Here is a 24,635-nt window from a genome sequence, read left to right as displayed (position 1 = left end):
TATTTTAAATTTTCATTTAGCTATTATCTACCTGTTCATTAAAACCATAATTTGGCTCTGTAGTCCATCCAATTTGTGAGTCACTTTCTCAACGTCTTGAAAATACTTTTCTGCGGTTTTAATGTCTCCGATCTAGACAGTAAAATCACAAGAAAGTTACCACAATAAGAAGAAAAGAGATCCAGCCTGATTATATCTTTTACAAAACATAAGAACGAGAAAACATATCAAGGTCCATTACATAGTTGTCTGGCACCAAGCTGATTGGGTAAGATCTGTTACCAAACAAGGTATTTGAAGAGCCACATTAAGGTCATGGAAGAAAGAACACCAGAAGTTTTATCTAAGGCAGTGTTTCTCAGCTGTGGTTATGGAGCATTCATGGACTGTATGGCAGGGTGCCCCACCTCCTCATTTAGCTCTTTTGTTGTAATTGACTCCAGAGTTCCTAAAATTAGCTGAAAATGAGAAAAGGTCAGAATTACTTCCAGGGAGAATGGGTGTTATGCTGCAGGAAGTAAAGACAGACCCTGCCCACAGGCAGAAGCTGTCAACAAGGCAAGAGAACTGGAATACAGTAGCCTGGTAGCTGGTACAGGACCCATACTCAGTTAACCCACAGCTCATGGGTCATAGCCAGTGACCACAGGATGACCTCAGAGCATCACGCTAAAACATGTCGAAAAACAACCCCAATGCAATGGGCCACTGGGGGTACTTGGAAGACAGTCCATTTGCAGATCAAAAAACACTGGAGTGTGGATTACGCAGGCTGAAGGAATGAGGGATCTGAAAATTGGCATAAAGAGGAACAGATTTTATGGTGAAAAGGAAGGGGGATCCCGACAAAGCAAGGGATATTTCACCTAAGGGTATGTCACATACATTGCTATTGGAGATGAAAAAGCCCCCAACAGAAACATGTGAAGAAGGCCCTTTGGTAAATAAGTTAGCAATGTGTGTTTCATAGGATATACTCCTACTCTTGTTGTGGTTTCACAATGCAGTGCCTAATTTCAGGCTGGAGAGATGGAAAGAGAAGAAAACTTACTACTGGGTAAAATAAAACTATCAAAAGAAGTGAAACTAAACTAGTTCAGAAGCATAAAGACATGGAAACCAGGCAGCCCTCAGTGGGGAGGTTCAAGGGATTCTTAAGTGAACACCTATTTAAGAACAGGACACTGCCAAAAATGTTTGTGACAAATGTGTTAAAGTGTCGTTAACGCTCTCAGATGGTGAATTTCAGCCTCCCTAGGAAACTTTATTCCAGAATTCTTAAATTACCTCAGTATTGGAAAAATACATCCTAAGTCTATTTTGTTTCAGTTTTTACCTCAACTTTTTGTCCCGTCCATAGTAGTTAAGGGATAACAGTCCAAGTCCTCTTTTTTAACAGTCTCTTAAATAACTGAAAATTTTTACTGCGCTTTCTCCTATGTTTGTAATTCTAGAATGAGAATCAATTTTCAGTTTCTCACAGTTAATGCTTTCTGGATTCCCTCATCATTCTGGCTGTTCTCTGAACTCTTTCTGTTACTTCATATCCTCCCAAATGCCCACGTAAGAGGTCATGACGCTCACTGATCTCTCTCCACAAGTGAGAATGGAAGAATTATGTTTAACATTTGATATGAAGTTTTCTTTTATGCCACAGTATTTTGGAGTCTGGTTTGTCTACCCATGTGTAGTTTGCTAACCCTTAGGCTGATTCCTTTCCACAGAACAGTGCCTTCTTGTTGTTTCCTATTTTGTATTTGTGTATTGCTTCCAGTCTTTGGTAGTATTTTGCCTTTGCTATTTGAAACAGCCCATTTAACATTTCAGTTTCTCAACTTGTCAAGATTAATTTGCATTCTGATCCTGCCCTTCATAGTCTCTGCACCACTTGTACATTTTATAAGCATGCTTCTAATTTCATCATATGAGCACCTAACCAGAAATACAAACACTGCAACCCCTAAGGAGAACCTTGTGGAAAAGATCATGTAGCAAGTCCTTTTAGTCTACCAGTAAATGACTTTCCAAGTATTTTCAGACACAGCCCATCTTAAGGATTCATCTAGATTTCTTCCCAATTTGCTTATATATCATAGCAGCAGTGACTGCACTCAAAGATGCTCGCACACCCTTGCCCACATGGAGGACTTCAACCACCCTGGTATCTGTTGGAGGGATGGTACAGCCTAGCACAACCAATCCAGTAGGTTCCTTGATTGTGTGGAAGACAACTTCCTTTTGCAAGTAACAGAGGAGCCGACAAGCAGAGGTGCTGTGCTTGACCTTGTGCTCACCAACAGGGAAGGGCTGGTTGGAAATGTGAGTGTCCAGGGCAGCCTTGGTTGAAGCGATCATGAGGTGGTCGAGTTTGAGATCCTCAGGACAGTGAGAAGAGCGTGCAGCAAGCTCACTGCCCTGGACTTCAAGGGAGCAGACTCTGGCCTCTTCAGGAACCTGCTTAGTAAGGTTCCATGTGATATAGGCCTAGAAGGCAGTGGGGCACAAGACTGTTGGTTGATATTCAAGGATCACCTGCTACAAGCCCAGGAGCGTTGCGTCCCAACTAGAAGGAAGTGCAGCAGGAGGGCCAGGAGACGTCCATGGATGGATAAGGAGCTGCTGAGGAAACTTAGAGGGGTAAAAAATAAGCTTACAGAAGGTGGAAGCAAGGATAGGGAGCCTAGGAAGAGACAGGGATGTTGCCCAGGAAGCTAGGAACCAGGTCAGGAAAGCTAAGATCCAGTTAGAATTAAACCTCACAAGGGCTGTGAAAGGGATTCTATAGGTATGTAGCAAACAAAAGACAGACTAGGGACAATGTGGGCCCTCTCCAGAAGCTATCAGGAGAACTGGCTACCCTGGATTTGGAGAAGGCTGAGGTTCTGAAGGACTTCTTTGCCTCAGTCTTCACTGCCAAATGCTCTGACCACACCACCCAGGTGCTGGAAGGCAGATGCAGGGACTGTGAGAATGAAGACCTTGGGCCCACCGTAGGAGAGGATCTGGTTCAAGACCATCTTAAAAAACTGAACATGCACAAGTCCATGGGACCTGATGAAATCCATCCGCGGCTCCTGAAGGAGCTGGCAAATGAAGTTGCTAAGCCACTGGCCTTCATATTTGAAAAATCATGGCAATCAGGTGAAATCCCTGACAACTGGAAAAAGGGAAACATAACCCCCATTTTCAAGAAGGGGAAAATGGATGACCCAGGGAATTACAGAACAGTCAGTCTCACCTCTATGCCTGGCAAAATCTTGGAGCAGATTCTCCTGGAAGGCACGCTAAGGCACGCAAAAAACAACAAGGTGCTTGGTGACAGCCAGCATGGCTTCACTAAGGGGAAATCCTGCCTGACCAATTGGGTGGCCCTCTATGATGGGGCTACGGAACTGATGGACAGGGGTAGAGCAGTTGATGTCATCTACCTGGACTTGTGCAAAGCATTCGACACTGTCCCACACGACATTCTTGTCTTTACATTGGAGAGACATCAATTTGATGAATGGACCACTCGGTGGATAAAGAACTGGCTGAATGGCTGCATGCAAAGAGTTGTGGTCAATGGCTCAATGTCTGGATGGAGACCAGTAATGAGTGGTGTCCTTCAGGGATCAGTGTTGGGACCAGTCTTGTTTAACATCTTCGTTGCTGACATGGACAGTGGGATTGAATGCGCCCTCAGCAAGTTTGCCGATGACACCAAGCTGTGTGGTTTGGTTGATACGCTGGAAGGAAGGAATGCCATCCAGAGGGACCTTGACATGCTTGTAAGGTGGGCTGATGCCAACCTTATGTAGTTTAACCACGCTAAGTGCAAGGTCCTACACCTGGGTCGGAGCAATCCAGGCACAGCTACAGGTTGGGCAGAGAAGAGATTCAGAGCAGCCCTGCGGAGAAGGACTTGGGGGTGTTGGTCGATGAGAAAATGAACATGAGCCGGCTTCAGTGTGTGCTCACAGCCCAGAAAGCCAAGTGTATACTGGGCTGCATCAAAAGGAGTGTGACCATCATGTCAAAGGAGGTGATCCTGCCCCTCTACTCTGCTCTTGTGAGACCTCACCTGGAGTATTGTGTGCAGTTCTGGTGTCCTCAACATAAAAAGGACATGGAACTGTTGGAACAAGTCCAGAGAAGGGCCACGAGGATGATCAGGTGGCTGGAGCACCTCCTGTGTGAAGACAGGCTGAGAAAGTTGAGGCTGTCCAGCCTGGAAAGGAGAAGGCTGCATGGAGACCTCATAGCAGCCTTCCAGTATCTGAAGGGGGGCTATACGGATGCTGGGGATGGACTCTTCGTTAGGGACAAGGGGTAACGGGTTAAAACTTAAACAGGGGAAGTTTAGATTGGATATAAGTAGGAAGTTCTTTACTGTAAGGGTGATGAGGCACTGGAATGGGTTGCCCAGGGAGGTTGTGAATGCTCCATCCCTGGCAGTGTTCAAGGCTGGGTTGGACAGGGCCTTGGGTGGCATGGTTTAGTGTGAGGTGTCCCTGCCCATGGCAGGGGGGTTGGAACTAGATGATCTTAAGGTCCTTTGTAACCCTAACTATGCTATGATTCTATGCAACTGTCCATCAACCAAAGCATTTATGGAATACTCATTAACAATCAAACTAATCAAAGAGATGCATTTCTCCGAGATATTACATAAATGGCTCAAAGAGACCAAGTAACATTCATTCTAAAAGCTTACACATTCAGTTGTAATGACAAAGAATACAGTTTCTCTATATAAATACCAGTAAAGGTGTAAAGCCACCAAGAAAATAACCTCCATTTAACTAAAGGATAATGGTGGCACAAGCGTAAATGAATCTGTCCTTGAATATTTTTAGCCTGGAAATTAGAAGAAAGCCCCTAACCATGAGATTAATCAATTTCTAAAGGAAGCTACCAGTTTACTCCACTGGGAGATTGATGAGTCCAAATCTAATATGCTTTCAGACTAATCACAACTTACTTGTGATCATGAAGGGTTCTAATTTCATAGCAATATCTTGCATCTTCTCAACAAACATGCCAAACCTTCAATTCTTAGTTATCCCACTGAGGGGAAACAGTTTACTTTGGGGGGACGGGACGGGACATGACACACAGAACATTTAGAAGAAAGAATTACTCTTAACTAGTCATTATCATGTTAAAGCTTAAAGTGGTCTTCATTACTAAATTTTATTTAACTTAGTTCAACCAATCTGACTTCAGTATCTAATAATAGTTATCACTTTGAATAGAAATGAAAATTCCTCTGTTAACCTCAAATAATCGTATCTTCCAACATTGAACCTCCAGAATAGTATGCACTTCAGTTTGTTGTTCGTCTAGAAAACAACATGATTCTTCTTAAGCACTGCTCGGATTTACCTACTGCTTTTAACTCTGTTTTGCAGGAGTCTATTGCATACGCGAAGGTCAGGCAGCTTTCCACTTTCTAATTCTTTAATGTTGTTATTTAAATGGCAATTTTGGATAGGTCAGGCAGCAAGCAGACTCTATTAGTAGCACTCAACATAATCCTAGAGACTAAAATGTGTTCACTGTTTCCCTATTTCATGTGAATTTCTGTTTTATAGTTCAGGTGATTGCTGACAGAATTACAGTGCTTCTGAGAACTTCTCTGCAATAGCCTCTGGATTTTCCTGCATTCTCCACTTCTCTCCTCCTCATTTCCCATGTACATTAAGGCACCAGCTAAAGACAATGCATCAGATCCAGGCTTCTTTATGTCCCATTATATGTGAAGATAAAGAAGACAAGGTGGCTTAATCTAGTATGCTCAGTGTAATTAAGAAAAAATAAACCACACAAAATAAGGTTTTGTATGTTGGAAAAAAAATTACCTTTTTATTTCTATTAAACTTCTGACTTACACTTCCACATTATTGCTTTGTTTCATGTGTGATGTCTATTGTCAAACAGTATCTGTGACTGATAAGCAGCCAAAATCTGGCTCTCTTATTCCCCTCTTAGATAATGTTTAAAGTTAACAGAACAGTCTGAGGTTATTTGGGAATCACTACCTGGTTTTGAGAAGCTGTGACATTTGAATACCAGATAACTGCTTTCCCATTTTACCTGAAAGACTTTTTCTTTTCCACAGAGTGCCTCATCAACAATGCACACATATCTCACAGTGATCTTACAAAAATGATGGTGCCCAGGCCTGCAACACATTTATTTTTCTTTCATTTGAACTTCCTGCTTTTGTTTACCTGCACACTGCTTATTTCTTTTATACGTCAAAATCTTGCATCTGTTGCAACAGTACCCTCCAGGCAGAGCTGAAGATTTTGTCACAAAAAGAAAACCAATGAGCGAAACAATAAAGATTTATCTCCTTAAGGTGCTAGAAGAAAGGAAACATTTGAATTTAAAAGTGATGCTTTTTATTAGCTACTATCTAGGGTCAGATGAAAATCTCAAGGGCTCCTCATACTTTCTTGCTATGTCCAATTCTTACAGTAAAACCATTAAGTTTGTCACAGCCAACACTGTGGATGTCAGCAACTCCAAATGACTGTACAGAGCCTGCAAATGCTGCTTTTGAAATTGGACAGACATAAGAGATGCTTTCCTCCTGAGAATGAACTTTATCCTATACCAAACAGAGCTATTAACAGACTGGAGTGACAGTAAGCCAGACACTCCCATCAGCAAGGCACTACCAGTAACATACCCAGTCATTTCCCAGTAAGACAAAAGCTATTAATGACTTGTATTTTCAACAGTATTATGCATATTTACAGTACCATTCTTTAATAAGCATAATTACTAGGTTGCCTATTTAGATAATAATTAATGCGCACAGCCAGTATCACAAAATTGCTCTATAGTGATGGAGATCCACTTCCAACCAGACTTTTAATGACAAACATGTCTACCACACTGTGAAAACATGTTCCTGCTGAGAACTGAAAATCCATAACTGAGTTTTAATGACATTCTATGATTTCCAGCAAGCAATATTGATAGAATTATCTATCAAGAGTAAATTATTCTATTTGAATATAATTTTATAACAGAAATGCCACAAATATAATTGTTTGTAAACTCAGGTTTATAAGTAAAGGGAAGTAGATAAAAAAGGCTAAGTCTGAAATACCAGTATAAGAAATATGAAAGAACTGAGAACTCATGAAATACTACAAATTAAAATCAGATAATAAAACAATCAGATACTAATAGTTTAGTTGCATCATATTCTGATAACGTACTGCTGTACTTACATCTTTTTCACTTATTACTGTAAGTAGATAGCTACATGGGTATTTACTATATTTGTGCAGTCCTGTTTTTTTTGCTTTTAATATGCCCTCCCCTGTCTCCTCAGGGATATAACCTGGACAAAAGAAGGAAACTTTTCAATTTTTGCTAGATGATGACAGCAGCTATACAGTGTGACTGAGAGGTGCATGCAGTTTGATGTAGTGAGAAATGAGATTTTTAGTGAAATTCTAGCTCACTGAAGTCAATGGGAGCTTTACCATTAGTTCCAGGGAAAGCAGAATGTTGTCCTTCGATTAAGTTATTAGCATTATTTTCTACAGCATGTTCTTTGTCCGTTAATGTACTTCCAATATTGTAGGTGCTTTAAGTTTCCTAACTTTACCTAGTATCACATGGCAGAAGTATTTATTTTGAGCATTGCCTCCACAATTTCATATATACCCTGTAAAACAGTTCTAGTTTTAAATGCAACTTATTCACTACATAGCTGTCAACAGCAATACTACCCAGGAGATTTAGAATAAAATGCATACCTGAAGGAAAATCCTTCCAATTCCACTTAACAGCTGAGGCTCTTGCTGTGGGTAATATTTGATGATGGTGTGATATGCATCTACAGCAAGCACATAGTCCTAAGGAGTGAAAAGAACATGACCAGGTATTTAAGCTCAGCATTCTTCAGCCTTTATGTCTCCTTTTTAAAGGCATATTCAAACGGAATTAAAGTAATTGCAACTTGTCAGTGGAACAGGATTTCTACTTATCATTACAGGCAGTAGGAACTGACTATATTGGTTATTTCTCAGTTATACTAGAACTGCAAACACAGGGGATCTTCCTCTTTTTCTCCCCCCCAAATGGATAACATTCTCTTTGTAGCTAAATGCCAAGAACAAAAAATCTGAACATTTACTCTTCATCTTAGGTTATGATTTAGGATGAAAGTTAAAAGCCTTCTGTGTGCCCAGGATCTCATGTTTCAAATATATGTATAATTTACATGGTTTAACAAACTATGCTCCAAAGTTTTGGGAACTGCTTGTGCACATGCTCTTAACTTCTGAAAAATATAATGTGACAGAAGCTGCAATTCATGCACATTTTCAGATGACAAACCAGCACTACTGCCAAGGGAAATGAGACTTTTTCTATTCTTTTACCCAAACCCTCTTCCCTTCTACCATACAGAATAAAAGGAAAAGGAGTAGATAATCTAAATAGAAAACTGATTTGGGCAAAACTAAGTGAGGAGTGGGCTGGTTCAGAACTCCAGAAAGCCTTGCAAGTGATCCTCCCCCTGCCGATACCTACATAAAAACCATAAACACCTCCTCCATAAATACCTGCATAAAGCAGCCACTTACTGGCAAGTGGCAGTTCTGAGATCTGTTCACTCAAGGTGCAGTGCAACAGCATCCTCCGGATAATGAGAAGTAACAGAAGATTAAACAAAATCATGGTCCCATTTCCCACATCAAAGAAATGTCCATGAGACTGGTTACAGCAGTGCAGCTCTTTTATGGTTAAATCACAGTAATTCAATGATCTGGGCAGTAAATGACTCTAAGAGCTAGACACATGGTCTTTGGCAGGAATACACAAAAATACTGCTCTGTACTAATCTGATACTTCCTGATAGTCCTGCCCTTCAGCTTAATACAAGAATTTGTGGTGGGTGTTGGGAAGCAAAAGACAACAAAGAATTTTTCATAACTGCACAGACATCTTGGGGTACTCTCTACCCTACTATTTTTCTTGGTCAAATTACAGTACCCATTTAACTTGTCCCTAATGTGATCACAGCTACTAGTAAAGGTCCTTTTTCTTCATCTCATGCTTAGTCTGAGGAGGTGTAACTGATTTCTTTTCCTGAGGGTGCACCTAAAAAGGCTGAACCCTTTTCTTAGGAGGGCCTGTTGCAACAGAAATGGGGTAATGGTTTTAAACTAAAAGAGGGTAGACTTAGACTTCACATAAGGAAGAACATTCCTACAGTGACAGTGGTGAAACACTGGCACAGGTTGTCCAGAGAGGTGGCATGTACCCCACCCATGGCAATGTTCAAGGCCAGGCTTAGATGTGGTTCTGAGCAACCTGATCTAGTTGAAGATGTCCCTGCTCATTGCAGGCGAGTTGGACTACATGACCTCTGGAGGTCCTTTCCAACCCAAACCATTCCATGACTACTTGATCCATGCACCAGGGTCAACATACTAATTGTTTCATACACACAAAAAATCAAGAGAAGTCTCTGGAGTCTAATCTGTATATGAGAGAAATTACATGTCCTATACTGCTACAGGCTGACTTAGAACAGTTCAAGATGTACTCTGTGTGACCTTTACTTGCAAACATGTATATTGCATGTTAACAGTTAACATTTTATCCCAACTCTAGTGTGTCATCCATGTTTATGATTATTATTGGTAATGGAAAAAGTTCAGAGCAGACAAGAGGCCATACATACAAAAAGAAAAATTATTTAAGTATGGATTTATTTAGCATCCAGAGGTCAAACGTGATGAAATTTACTAACAAAAATTTTTGTAAGTTTATGACTTATGAAAAGCCAGCTCTCACTAAAGGACTTCATTGATTATGGAGTCCTACACGTCAGGTAGGCATAAAAAAACTTGGAATAGGGACCCTCTGATCTGGCTCCTTAAAGGAGCCATGCTTGTATTAGCTATTAATATCTGAAAGAGTATCATTAATAAAATCTGATTGATCGTCTATGACTGCATTTTATCCCTTCCTATTATATAAAACTCTAGCTTTTATGCTTAGTGTCTTCTATTCTGTGGTCTAAAGCTGCCCCTTACCCAATGCTCAGTCTCCTGTACACTATAAGGCTTAGGCTACACAATATGAGGTATGGGGAACTTTACAGTCACATCCCCAAACTGATGTAGAACAAACCCCAGGAGATCATGCAGTTAAGCTGATGAAAAGCTCTTCTGTCAGCTTACAGTTTAGCATGAATTGACAGCAAAAAACTTTTGGCCAGATGCAGTTGCACAAGTGGGCACTGTCTGCACAATTACACCACCACAGGCTCCCTAGGCTATGTAGTAGCCAGCCTTGGCAGGAACAAGCACCCCAGTAATGTCTTAGGAGGCTCATGCTGTGGGAGTTTCATAGACTTGGCCTAGTCAGGCAAAGAAACCCTCCTCCCCTTTTGCATTCCCTGTCAAGTGATTATTCATCACCATGCATTATGAGTACAAGAGCATTCAAACCTTCTAAGATGTTAGAGTATAGGTGAAGCATGAAGAGCCTATGCACTGTACAGTGTGGATACAGCATCCTGTTTCCATATGACAGCACATAGTGTCTGTGCTTATCTATCTCATGCTTTGCAGTACCTACCACAGAAATGGGACTCCTTTGTTCCAGGATATGACAAGAGACTAAGTTACGTTTGTCCAAAGCAATCCCTAAGCACAGGCAAGGATGGCCCCAGGATGAAACTGTAAAACATTATCACAATATCCAGGCTCGCTTCTAAATACAACCTCATTTTGTAGTTACTCCAGGATCCCATGGTAAGTTTTATATGTATTTCTTCCTCCGCTCCACTATTATGGAAGCTACAGTACTTCTAGAGTATCCTATGTGTCATACAGAATGACACTATTCCATGGTAAGTTGTAAAACCATCTTATCTGAAAGTTCCTTCTGAAGGAGCATACAGTAAAGTATATGAGATTTGGTCTCATTTACTAAAGACTGTTTTAATTTTCATCTTTGCTAATGTGACATGGCACAAGAAGAACTGTTTGAGAGAATGATAAACAGGTGCCCTCCCAGAGAGGCAAAGTCTTGGCTGATACAAGTTGTGGTTGTGAGGAGTAAGACATTAAATACCGCCACTAAAGAACCCAATGAATACAGTTTGTGATCTGAAGACTTAAAGGTGGGGCTGATGCATTGTCACAATCTTTCATTTTCAAGATTATGAGCCTTCAGATTTTCCACACATTCATGCAAAAATGACTGAAATTATACAATTCAGTATGAGAGTTGGCCTCTTTGTTATGAAATTGTTTTATAATTCAGTATCTGTATTATCATGAAATTCAGAGCTAATATTAAATATTCTAATCCAAGGTAGTTCTAGTAAGCCATTGGATCTACCTGCACAAAAATGGCAAGTGGGGTTTGTTTTTCATTTAATGCACTGCAGTACAACTGTACTTTCCCCTTCATGCATTACACATTTTTATGTTTCCCTCACTACCACCTTAAGTACTTAAAATATTAACTGTGAGATATATAGAAATAAGCATAAATGACCATCAAGTGCAAATGCTGAGAGTAGGTTCAATAAACCCTAGGCTAAAAATCAGCTTTATTTATACAAAGTGCAGAGTTCACAGATACTATTTTTTTGGAAGAGAAGACATGGATAACTTATCCAGCCTCTCTATCTAGTGCACTTGTGGAAGGGTTATGAAAGCAGAGATTCACAGTGTTACGAATCCAAAGAGCAGTACTGCAGCACAGTTAGGCAAAAGACATGATGATTCATGCAGTTTTTCCCCTTTAAATCACAGTTCTTCGTCATCCCTTGCATCACTAATACAAGCTGTTACCTCCTTCCTTGTACAGTTTTAACTGCATTATACCTAAACGAAAACAAATTCTAATGCTTTTGTTTTTATGAAAGGCAAGTTCTGAAAAAGTTAAGACAACACCGAAAAAAAAAAGTGCCTTTAATTAAGGTTAATTTAATTAAGCTTAATTGGTTACCTCCAAAACAGTATACCCCTCCTCATTAACTTAATGAGATATTTAGCTATGAAGCTAATGAGGCCATATTTAAAAGACAAAAATCATTGTGCTACATAAACAGAATTCCTTGAGTCAGATAAGGAATACAGAAGAGATATGACAGGAAATAAACCTAATTAGAGTTGAGGATATCTGAAGTAGATTTAAATAGTCATAGACCCAACAGCTAATCAAAGTGTTTGGGTTTTATTTTTATTTTAAAGAGTCAACCCTAACAAGATTGCTCCCTATTAAATACCTCTGAAGTTTTCTGTGCAAAGAAAGAGGTTAGCAAAAGTAAGATAATAAGTTTTTCTATTTTTATAATGATGTCACGTAGTTTTACTTTAATAATTTATTATTATCAATCTACTAATAGCACAAGTTATTCCATTCAACTAATAGTATTCGGGGTTCAAATATGACCATATTGCAATATTGTAAAAGTTCACTAGATGGCAACAGATGGCGCTGACTTGTGGAATGAAATCTGTAGTGGTTTATTTTTCTTCTTCCTAAATTACATACACATGAAATACTTGAGTAAGAACAAATGCAGGTTTTAAAGTGTATTATACAATCGACAAAAAAAGTGGAATTGGTCAATTAATATAATTGTTCATTGGAGAATTAACAGACGTGTGTTTAAAAACTATTTGAAGAAACAGTTTTACACTGAGTAGTCTAGAAGGTGGAGAAGATGATTATGGCATTGCTGCATGTTCAAATGGTCTTAAAAGTATTAAATTTATAAACAACCCATATAATTATCTCACAAAGGATCTGTCACGTAAGTGGAAAAAGTAACTTCATGTACTACTCTGATTTTAACTGCAACCTGACTATGTCTCCTGATTTCAGCTCTAACAGTTATTTTTTCCTCCTCCTTATGAGCTGATGCAGTGCTGTGTTTTTGACTTTAGTCTGAGAACAATGCTCATAACACACCGATGTTTTAATTGTTGCTAAGTAATGTTTACCCCAATCAAGGACTTTTCAGTCTCTCATGCTCTGCCAGTGAAGAGGGACACAAGAAGCAAGGAGGAAGCAGGGCCAGGACACCTGACCCAAACTAGCCAGAGGGGTATTCCATACCCCAGCTCCTCATGCCCAGCATATAAATGGGGGGGAGTAACCTGGAAGGGCAGATCACTGCTCAGGTCGGGCTGGATATCAGTCAGTGGGTGGTGAGCAGCTGTATTTTGCATCCTTTGTGTTTACTGTTTTTTTCCCTTTCCCCTTTTAGTTTTATATTCTTTCCCCTTGTTATTTCCCCTACCATTATTATTATTAGTAGTAGTAGTTTTATATAATACTGTAGTTATTGGATTGTTCTTAACCCGTGAGGTTTACATTCTTTTGATTCTCCTCCCCATCATGCCCAGAGAGGACTGGAAGGTGGAAGGGGTGAGAGAGTTGCTGCACGGTTCTGAGTTACCAGCTGGACTTAAACCATGACACAACGTTTGGAAAATCTTTCTTAAAACCTTTAGTACTCCATATAGGGATATTTCTGAAAACTGAGACATTTGCATGGCCAATGCACTGAAATGCAAATTTCAGATGAAAGTAATCATGGTTTAATATGTGGTTGTGGGTCACCTGGAAGTTATTGTTTAACCATAAACCTCTTAACAGCTGCCTGACAGGCTCTAAATACAACCGCCCTTAAGAAGTACCTGGGCTGCAGTATTTCTGGAGTACCATTTCCAAAATGGTGATAATCAGTATTCACAAATATTATTCCATCACTAGAAGAAAATAACAATAATGGGACCAAACCAGAAAAAAAAAGAACTATGCATGCACATGGATTTGTGTGTACACAAGAAGAAAAACACTGAAAGTGTTAAAAACAATTCACAGCCAAAGTGAAATTCTTAAGAGAGAGTAAAAAAAAACAACTAACAAACCCCAAACAAAAACAATATTACCAGCATTTTCTTATTTCTACCTTCTACTTTGTTTGGCGTGGAAACTCCTGCTTTTCTGTACTTGGGTTTTTGAAAACCAAAGTTCCTTAAAAAAAACCCTATGTCAAGTACCTACTTCAAAACTCAAACGTTGACTAGCTCTTAAAAACAACTCCTGTTTTAATGGACAATTATTTCTATTCCAGACAGAAATGTCTTCATCACAGTATCATTATGAATACCTATCTTTTGTTTTCTGTAATTCCCATAAAAAGGATATTCCATTTCATGCCAAGCAGTATTTGGGTAACTGGATCTCTTCTAAACAATGTATGCTTTCTGAGGTACTGTATTATTAAGAATGGAGCCACATTTGGGAAGAAGCTCAGTAAACATCAGAGAGTCAGATCTGGCATGACCTTGGGCAACCAAAGATCAGGAAGCAAGGACTGCAAATCTTGGCCTGTGAAGATTATACTGCTGACAGCTTTGCTCTGAGGCTGCTGCTGCTAATTGATTTGTGAAATACAGTTAAGCTAACAGCAGTATACTGCAAGAATGGTGGTTTCCCTGTTTCCCTGACCATGAGGTGAACAGCAGTTGTTTTATTTCTGCTTTCTGAATACAAGGAGAAGCTAAGAGTGTTGCACCAAATGCAGTAGGATTGGTTGAAAAAGTAAGAAGGTATCAAGGGAAAAAAAACACAATAGTGGAAGCTAGTTACTTCTGCTTTTATTCATTTCTCCTCTACCCATCCCCTCCTGTGACGATTTAAACTTGAAAGAAGGTACCTTACAACTGAGATAGGTTGACAAGGGAGGATGCATTTAGATATCCTGGATCTTCATCATATACAAAAGCTACAGTATTATTAATCCTCAAAACAGAGCAACATTCCTAGTGCAGTTTGAAAAAGACACAGCACATAATTGCTTTTAATTACAGCATTTAGTTAAGTGTTTGAAAAATCCAATTTAAAAATGCAAATTCTGTATTGTTATTGCATGTTCTCCAGGATGATTTGGGGAGAAATAACTACAGATATGTTCCCAAAGAACATTATTGCAAATAGTTATCTATTAAATAAGACATTATTAAGTCTAATTAATTCCTCACTAAGCAAAACCTTCACATACGGTCAGGCAGTCTTCCCTTACCTATGCACCAGTAATCATCTTGCAGTTTCTCTGACAATCTATTCTGGAATATACGGTACCTCTGCAGTTGCTGCCACCCACATACCTTCATCATTAGCAGACAGTTTGCCATGGAGTACATCACCCGGCCCAGACGTGACCTCCACAGCTGAACAGAGGCTGCAAAATAAGAGCAGCTTGTGAATTTGCACAAATAAATTAGAGGTTCTTTCTTGCCATCAATTATTGGTGCTGTGAATTACGATTTCGAAAGATCCCCCTCGTTAATACCGCTGGGATTTTGCCTAGAATTTGTAATTCTCGGTCAGCCTGCACCATCAGATAGAAGATTCTTCACCTCTCCAAGGGAACTGCTCAAGCAGCTCTGGGTACCATACACGATTGCAACAATGCAGAGCAATAGACAGCTCAGCTTTGAGCTCAGGCCAAATATTAAACACCAAAAGAAGCCACACATTTTCCAGTATCAGAACAAAAGGTGCATGAAAAGATTCAAGCGATAATGAGCATCAGTTTAAAAACATGTAATCTATGGCATTAAATGGGATAAAAATAAAAAAAAATCAAACACAGTTAAAATGCTATTTCAAAGCCAAACCATGCAGGATGAGAACTGAGTCTGTGACTGTTTGTGCTTGCCTCTGGCTTAGAGAAACGCTACAAAAAATCTGCCAAGCCTGTCTGCTTTCCCCACGCTCCTGGAGCTTGAAGGCATTAAAAGCAGCAGCAGCAGATTTCCCTCTCTTGCTATGCAGACATACTCCTAAGGCTGGAAGAAAATGGTTCACACAGATGCTATTTTCTCTTGTGTTACAGCACCACAGATCAATGCTAGAAATACTCCTCTAATCCTCAAAAATAAACATTAGGGTTATTAATTTAGTTAATTTGGAAAATGAATGTATCTCAGTCAATCAGCTGTCAAGGTCACTGTAATGATTCGAAAGGAGGGGAGGAAGGGAGAAGAGACTATTTCAATGAGATTGTGATAACTGAGACCACTCATTTGTATCAATAATGTAGTCTCTGCTGAAAGCATGGAGGATCACATAGATAATTCTTTCAACACACATAAATGCCATTACAAATAATAAGAGAGCTTGGTGAAATGCCTTCCTAAAAACTCCTTCAATCCTCTTACACAAAGAAACAAACACCCCCCCCCCCCCATGAATATTCCAAAATTACCTTTGCCAAAAGAAGGGCACAATGTGGGGCCCAAGACTGGACCCAGTATTTCACCCACCGTACTTAAAATCATTCATTACTCCTAGCTTTTGTTTCAGAAATTCCCCCTTGATCACATGTCATTACTGCTATTAAAGGAGAGGAAGCTGTAAACCATGAGCAAATATTTTATGATGTATTTCTGTTTTTTCTTTCTTGCACATAACCACATTCAGCTTTCTAGGAATTAAGTGAAAACAAATTAGGTGTGGATTCCTGCAGTGGAGACATCTAGATTTCCCATTAACAGTGGAATTACACCTGGGTTGGGGCAATCCCAGACACAGCTACAGGCTGGGCAGAGAAGAGATTCAGAGCAGCCCTGCAGAGAAGGACTTGGGGGTGCTGGTCGATGAGAAAATGAACATGAGCCAGCAGTGTGCGCTTGCAGCCCAGAAAGCCAACCGTATCCTGGGCTGCATCAAAAGGAGCATGACCAGCAGGTTGAAGGAGGTGATCCTGCCCCTCTACTCTGCTCTTGTGAGACCTCACTTGGAGTATTGTGTACAGTTCTGGTGTCCTCAACGTAAAAAGGACATGGATCTGTTGGAACAAGTCCAGAGGAGGGCCACGAGAATGATCAGGGGACTGGAGCACCTCCCATATGAAGACAGGCTGAGAAAGTTGGGGCTGTTCAGCCTGGAGAAGAGAAGGCTCCGTGGAGACCTCATAGCAGCCTTCCAGTATCTGAAGGGGGCATACAGAGATGCTGGGGATGGACTCTTCATTAGGGACTGTAGTGGTAGGACAAGGGATAATGGGTTAAAACTTAAACAGGGGAAGTTTAGATTGGATATAAGGAGGAAATTCTTTCCTGTTAGGGTGGTGAGGCACTGGAATGGGTTGCCCAGGGAAGTTGTGAATGCTCCATCCCTGGCAGTGTTCAAGTCCAGGTTGGACGAGGCCTTGGGTGATATGGTTTAGAGCGAGGTGCTCCTGCCCATGGCAGGGGGGTTGGAACTTGATGATCTTAAGGTCCTTTCCAACCCTAACTATTCTATGATTCTATGAATAGGATCAGCTATGGTTCTCAGAAAGGACCGCAAGACATATGGACCAGATGCCTTCAGTCTGTGCAATGAACTAAACATGAACCTGGTGTGGAAATTCTGTAGCCATGCAGGATGAAGCTTCTTAGCACTGGCAGAAAAGGGGTTAAAGAAAACCTGCAAAGCAGTAAACAAATAAAAAACCCAGCAGCGTATCATTGTATGTTACTGAGATGCCTGAAACCCACTGTGCAGGTCCAGGCAGTCACGCTTCCACTTCAAGCGCTTGTTTTCCCTTGTTATATATATCAAGGACTCCACACTGCCATTCATTTCAGTAGGAGCTCTGTGACGGAGAAGCTGCAAAACCAGCATCTTATGGAATGTGTTATCAGGCAAGTGGTGCAATGCTAAATCTCTGCTCATTGAAAAACTGGCAAATGAGGTGCTATGTTCCACACTAGAGGAAATGTACATGGTAAGTCACTTAGTACAGTACCTTCTTACACTAGTTATAAGGAAATCACAGGCTAAGCATAATCCCCATAATGAATTAAGGCTGTCTTCACATAAAGTTAATAAAGCTTGCTTCAGCTAGTCTCACATGAAAAAAAATAAATCCATTATCAGGTTTCTGGAGCTCCAAATGCAGCAAAGAAGTAGACAGGGAGCAGACCTGGCTGACTTCCACAGACAACAGCAGTCTACAGTCTCTGCAAAGGATGCACTGGCTTTTTGGCAGCCTTAAACCTACAGGCAGCTGCACAGCAGACATATGAAGATCCCTCCAAATTTTCAGCAGCATAGTCCCTTGGTAACTACTAGCTGCTGCTTTTCTATCTATGTCTCCTCCTGAGCTCATCACAGCTCTAAAGCAGCAGCAGAGAGGAAAGCAAGGAGCCAGAAACTCAGCAGCGAGTCAGACTGTAAGACACAGGATTATGACACAGCTAGGAAAAAGTCCTTGTACCTTAAAGGGGAATCAGTGTCTTGGTTTTATAGGAGTAAAACAGAAAAGAATGTGGTGATAGTAAGAACAGAAGTAACAGCAGAAAAGGGGTAACAGGGAAAAGTAAGCAAAAGAACAGAGACAAGAATAGTAGATACAAGGAGAGAAGAACAGAAACTCCTGGAGCACTGTAGAAAAATCTTTAGTATCTGACTATATCATTTTTCCTAACTCTTCTGAGTACTAAACATATTCATTTGACTATACTTGCACACTATGCCTTTATGATATATGCTGCTCACATGTGCATTCACCTGGGGTTTTTTTAGGACATACCTAGATTCGTGTATTAAGTCAAGTACAATAAGACATTAAAGCTGCTTTATATCCAGTTTGAAGACCACCCTTCCATACAGGCACTGTTTTGGGGAATTGTTTGTTATTATTTTTTTAACTCTGCTAACAACTCTACTTGGCCTCTTGTTATCTCAGCACCAGACTTTTGCTTCCCACAGGCTCTAGGTGAATGTTACCCTTGAAAGAAGTTGGTAAGATTCCTTAGACTGTTAGCTGAAACTGAAAGGGTTTTATTTTCTTGGTATGATGCTTTTAACTTGCTAGGTAGGCACTATGAGTGGTTCATATAACCCAGAATGTCACTTCTTGTCCAATTTTTTTATGCAGTAATGTATCCTCTACTATTGAAGCTAAATGACTTAGAACAGGAAAAAAAACCATAGTTGCATGTAAAATCATGAAAATGACAACATAGATTTGTATCATCTCTTATTCTAAAAAGTGACTTCGATGTTTCAAGGTTCTATTGTGCAGCTAGTGAGACTCAGCCATTGATGTAGCAGCATCCTAAGCCAGTGTAGCCCTTCAATGATGGGAGTTCAATTTAGAAGAAAAAACAATTCAAAAAAACCCCAGTGATTTCAGACATGAGGACCGAGAGGAGCCAGTCAGCCAAGGCTTAAGATAAAACATCCATCTAGCTGTGACATCAGTACACTTATATATTCATCCCTGAAGGATAGCAGCCGTGTTCTTTGTTTCTTCTAAATTGAGAAAAAAAGCTGCTATAGTGCACCAGTTTGATCAAGGGCAAAACTGTGAAATTAATTCCAGCAAATAAAAGTACAAGGTGTGTCATTTGAGAGGCTGAGTAGGCTATGAGATTCCAAAAATACTGTTTTTTAACAACTCTGGGTCAGTCTTGTGAAAACTTCTGGCATACTTAAGCAAGCAATAAAAACACACTGCCTGTGAAAAAAATGTTTCAAGAATACCTACCTTGTCTGTTCTCCTGTGTAATGTTAGTCATGCTTCCATCTTCAGCTAAGCCTTGTTCCAAATTTTCTAGTATCTGTAGTGAATTTTTTGACGTAATCGACATGAGTTTAAACAGCACTATACATTTAATGCAAATTATCTACAATTGACAGTCTATATGCAAACCAATTCAGGCAGGAATGCTTCACCTAGGTATAGTTCCAAATTACTATTACCATAGCTAGATCAATTGCACAAAGTAAGAAAGCCATTGTATAGGAGAAGGATGTTAGAGCTGAGGTTGATGATACTAACAGAACATTGAATGTCAGCACACTCTAGGGACACACATTTTGTTAAGCAAAACATGAAACATGGTGCTTCACCAGAGAATGAATGTTAATGCCCACAGAGAAAGTCAATCTGATTTTTCTTAGAAAGCCATTGCCTCTTGATTCCCCCACGCCAAGCAGAGGCTCTAGTTTAGTCCTTCTTAATGAATAACTCCTCTTAGTTCTTACTGCAATTTCCTTCTCAAAGCTTGTGTTTTATTACTTCCTTTTATCTAGTATAGATTTTAAATCATGTAAATTGTTGAGTGAACGAAACATTTGTTGTTTTATTGGAAGAACAAAAATGTATACTTAATGAAGCTTGTGTCTTAAGCACTTTAAAATTTGTATGTAAGATTCCATTTGAAATGCAAGTTGACTTTCCTTTTTTTTTTTTTTTAAATTCCATTACAGTTTCTCCAAATTTGTTTTCTGATTCCCACAAATCACCCCACTTTTCCTGTTACAGATTTATAACTTGGTTGTAGAACAATGCTTGAGATATCCTTGAAGAAACCCATTAAGGCCACTTACTCTTTCATCAGCCGCTGTGGTTAGCTGATGAGGGAAATACAAGGCTGCTTCTTCCAGGGACTGAGTGCACTTCCAGATACAGAGCTCTCAGCTTCTTGTCAGTGTAAGAAGTTATTTCTTACACCAGCCAAACATCCAAATTGTGCTCAGAGCTTTGTAAGCAAACATTTAAAAAAACACAGGAAATCCTCCAAAGCAAAGATACATAGAATTAACCTGGGCTCAGCCAGCCATGTTGGTGCCTTTTACAGCCAATGAAGAGCAATTGGTACCTCCAGGAAGCCAGTTCATGTCACCCATTTTAGTCATCTTAAGGTGGAAGGAATTACTCTACAAGATACCAAGCTCTTGTCACAGATGAGAGTGAAAGCATGAAGTTAGGTGCCATAAATTTAGCTAGAAGGAACTTAAGAACATTGAGAGACACATGATGAAATGACAGCAGTTACACATGCCAGCTGAGCCAGGGTAATTTTCCCAGTAAGAATTGTTAGCCCATGACAAATACAAGGCAATATGATTTAGTGTGAACCTTGTTCACAGAGGGCTAGGCTACATTGCCTTACCTCAGATTTTGAGAGGCTATAAGCGTACACCAGTAGATACTGCAGCTTAGTTGATAGGTGGCAATTTATAAGACCACAGTGGCACACACCTGCAAGACTGAATCTCAGTCCCAGTTTCAAAAGCAGTGTAGCCACTTTTAAATCACTTAGAAACCAAAAGCACTACATTTCAGTGTTAATGCTTAGTGTATAATGAGTCACCTTCTCAGACAAAAAAACCCATTCTGCTTTCCGACAAACCAAAACCACCTTATTGTCTGTTTCCTGTCCAGTCTAAACCAAACGATCTTCCCCTGGAAAATCATTTCTCTTCCATGGGAAAACATCTAGTGATCACTTCCTATTCTCAGTAAGGCTTGAAGTTCTTGCTCTTGAAATGGGCTAAACACAATGAGGTATCTTCATCAAAAGACATACTGTACCATTTAAAAAGACATATTTATCTTAAAACGTGCTCACTAACATCAAAAAAGGAAGAATTAGATATTAGTATAAAATTAGAGTATTACATTAACCATTCTGTGACATTATTTGGATATATCTAGCCATCACCTCAAGCTCAATGTAATTAAAACAGAACTCGGTGCTGATTTCAGGCTAATTGTTCTATTCCCTAGGTTGATCTCCTCTTGCCCTTCCTAAGTATAGGAACATCATCTGCAGATTTTCAGCGTTTGGGCATTTCACCAGTTTTCCAAATATTGCTTAATAATAACATTAATGATTCAGGTAGCTCCTCAGTGTAAGCTATGTCGGTCAGTTGACATGAAATACATTAATTTTAGCAAATCCCCTCATCCTAATTTTCTACAGAGGCAAACTCTTTATTCTAGCAGTATCACACGGCATAGCTCTAAACATCTTTGTTCAGTTACAAAGAGAAATGATTAAACACGTCTATAATTTACTTTAAATATCAGTTTTACGTGTAGCCTAGGTTTTTTCTTGTTTTGAGTACTGGAAGTACACACTCATTAGTTTCATCAGCTAGTATTACTTCATCGAGTCTTCTGCTTCATTCCTTATCAATCACCTGTATGCTTTAATTACTAACCTATGCATACCACTATTTTCTCTCCTAGTTTCCTATCCTTACATATCTCTCTTCAATGCTTTACTTCTTCCACAGCTTTTCACCAGCATTAGCTTCTTACTCAAAATAACCCATTCTGGTGCTTCTGGAGTTGCAGCTTTTGGGTACTCAGACTGGTGCAGGATCATCATTTCTACAAACTCATCAACCAACACATCAGGACAAATACCCCCTAGACTGAAGTAAAGTATAAGAAACAGAGTACTTAAGTGACCTTAGTTACTGAGCCAGAACTGGAAGTTGAATAAAAATTAAAACCCAAACAAATCAGTAGCTAAGACACTCAAAATTTCATCAATCTGTAAATAAATCAGAAGTCCAGGAGATACGAAGAGCATCTATGCAAGGGCCAGGGAAGAACATAACTACTCACTAAGGAGAACAGTGCAAATATACAGGAGTGGCTGATGGCGAAATGGCACAAAGTGTTTTTGAAGTTTTGCAGAGGTAACTCTTGTGGAGGCTTTTTAAGAAGCAAGAGTGTTAAACCACTTGCCACTGCTTAACCCAGCTGACACAACTGCCCAGTATGTCTCTGCCACTTGAAGGGTTAAGCTTAAAAAGGGAAATAGCTTCACTATGAGATGTGCACATTTCTAGGAGCTTTCCCTCACTCACCTAGGCACAGACAATGGCGGAGTTAAGATGAAGCCTGATTGTTGCTCTTTCCACATTTTGGTCTCCAGGTAGGTGTTTATTGGCATGTCCTCAGCATTATGAGCTCTAAAGTCATCATGCCTATGTTTTTAAATGAATACTTAAAAAGAACAAACCATTCTGTGATTTAAATTACTATTGGTACTCTTACTGATTGTCTGTTTTGAAGCCATTTACTTCAAGGCAAACTTATAAGGTCAATAGCTCATTGTGGCAATTCATGTTGGGAAGATCAGCAGTAACAGAGGGAGTAACAATTTCACTGAATTCCTCCCCCAGGTTGTAATATGCATTTGGCACTACAGGTTTTTTCTTTCGCAAATGTTGTACCTATGGAAAGAGATATAAAACACCCAACCAGATCTTAATTACAAATTTACAGGAATACTGAAAAAGATAAACCCATTATTACCTGTACAGGGAAAAGGAAAATTATGTTTTTGCACTCAACCACTAATCCTGCTTCAGGTACCAGAAATACGTAAGTAGATGGGGGCAGAAGAGAATGAATTACCAAAATAGGGACAAAGTAAATACAGTTAGGTCTTTGAGTGGCTAATCCAATGCTGACAAGTGTCTGTAGAACGAATACAACAAAAAGCAAAAGAGAAATTTACCAGGTTAAAAGGAATTGTCAGACAGGGAAAGAAAACTCCACAATAACATTAAGGAAGAGAAATGAAACAGAAAGACAAATTTTCTTATGATAAGAATGCATTAGCATTAGTCTTGTACAGCCTCCCAGGGGACGTGGCCTCAGCTCCATAGGGTGGCTCATTAAAAACTAGAAAACAACCTTGTGTTGCAGAGAGACAGACTAGGTGAGCTAATAGGTCTTTTCTCTCTTCCAGCTTCTATGACTCCAAGATCATCTCATTTACATAATGACTACTCTTATACCCTTCTGTAAATACGGATGACCAAAGATTATTTTTCCCTTTCTAAAATAAGGAAGTAAAACACCAGAGGCTTTTGGTTGAAAGCGCCCCAATTAATTCTGTTATAACCTCAATGGTTCCCAAGTGTCATATACAACTATTAAGACTAATGAGTGTAGACCCTTTATGTTATTTTCCTGGTTATACCATAGGTTTTCATAAGTATTCTAAACTTTATTATTGAACATTCCAGGTAAAATCATGATTATTAGACAAATAGCATTCTGTGCAAAAATCAAAACATAGCTATACAACATTTTCTGTCAGCCAATCATAACCCCAAATGGTTAAATTATCACCAATTTACAATTCTCTCTTAAAACTGTCCTTCTTCACATTCTAGTTTCTACAGCTGTCTTTAAATTGCTTTAAAAGAGCATGTATTTAATTGAATGCAAACAGACAAAGTAATCTGCAGTGAGATGCCTAGAATAACTGATCAGAAATATTCCCTTGAGAAGGATGGTATGTTTTATTTGTTCGACTGTAGTTTTCTATGTACTGTACTTTAAAAAGGAGCATCCACTAGCACAGACAATAGCTTGCCCTGGCTACTGGATCCTGGCTGTAGTGGAAGCTGTCAGAAGCAAAGGGAGCTGGTTCTTTCTGTCCACAACTGAACACACTAACCTGAAAGAAACTTTGGAAACTCAGACACAGGAAGGCAGAGAGAAAGGGATGGCATCCCACGAACCAACAGCAAGTGAAGAGAACAGGACAATCCTTGGAAGAGCTAATGAAAAACGTTCAGCCAGCCTCAAAGACACCCTCAAGGACACCAGGGATCACAGAGAACTTGCAGTGACCTAGGCCACTAGCAGCTGATGGAGTGAGAATACGAGTAAACAGACCTGTTCAACAACTCATCAGGAAGGGGAATATGTATATATTAATTTGTAAATGTCCTTTTGTCTATTTCATCTTCTCCAGCACATCCTGTTTTCTTTATTTCAACAAATAATCAGCCCAGTTCATGTTAAAAATAAAATAAAAAATCTTGTA

At 39.6% G+C, this 24,635-nt stretch overlaps 1 protein-coding gene across 4 annotated transcripts in view; it reads right to left on the bottom strand.

Moving 5' to 3' along the window:
• TRAPPC12 (trafficking protein particle complex subunit 12) overlaps positions 1-24,635 on the bottom strand; it is a 56,706-nt gene that overhangs the window by 2,562 nt on the left and 29,509 nt on the right. For 3 of the 4 annotated variants that reach the window (XM_061357609.1, XM_061357607.1, XM_061357605.1), the window contains 4 exons: positions 19,535-19,607; positions 15,159-15,232; positions 7,764-7,862; positions 32-132 (listed from right to left, as the gene is read on the bottom strand). In XM_061357609.1, coding sequence (XP_061213593.1) covers positions 32-132; positions 7,764-7,862; positions 15,159-15,232; positions 19,535-19,607 — 347 coding nt within the window. The remainder of the gene's footprint in view (positions 1-31; positions 133-7,763; positions 7,863-15,158; positions 15,233-19,534; positions 19,608-24,635) is intronic. The other variant, XM_061357608.1, reaches the window with a different exon arrangement.

This window comes from Neopsephotus bourkii, unplaced genomic scaffold (assembly GCF_033783945.1).
Source record: "Neopsephotus bourkii isolate Nb327-2 ecotype Australia unplaced genomic scaffold, CSIRO-AGI_Nbou_v1 NB_908, whole genome shotgun sequence".
Classification (NCBI taxonomy): Eukaryota; Metazoa; Chordata; class Aves; order Psittaciformes; family Psittacidae; genus Neopsephotus; species Neopsephotus bourkii.
This window is presented reverse-complemented; position numbering and strand designations above follow the sequence as displayed.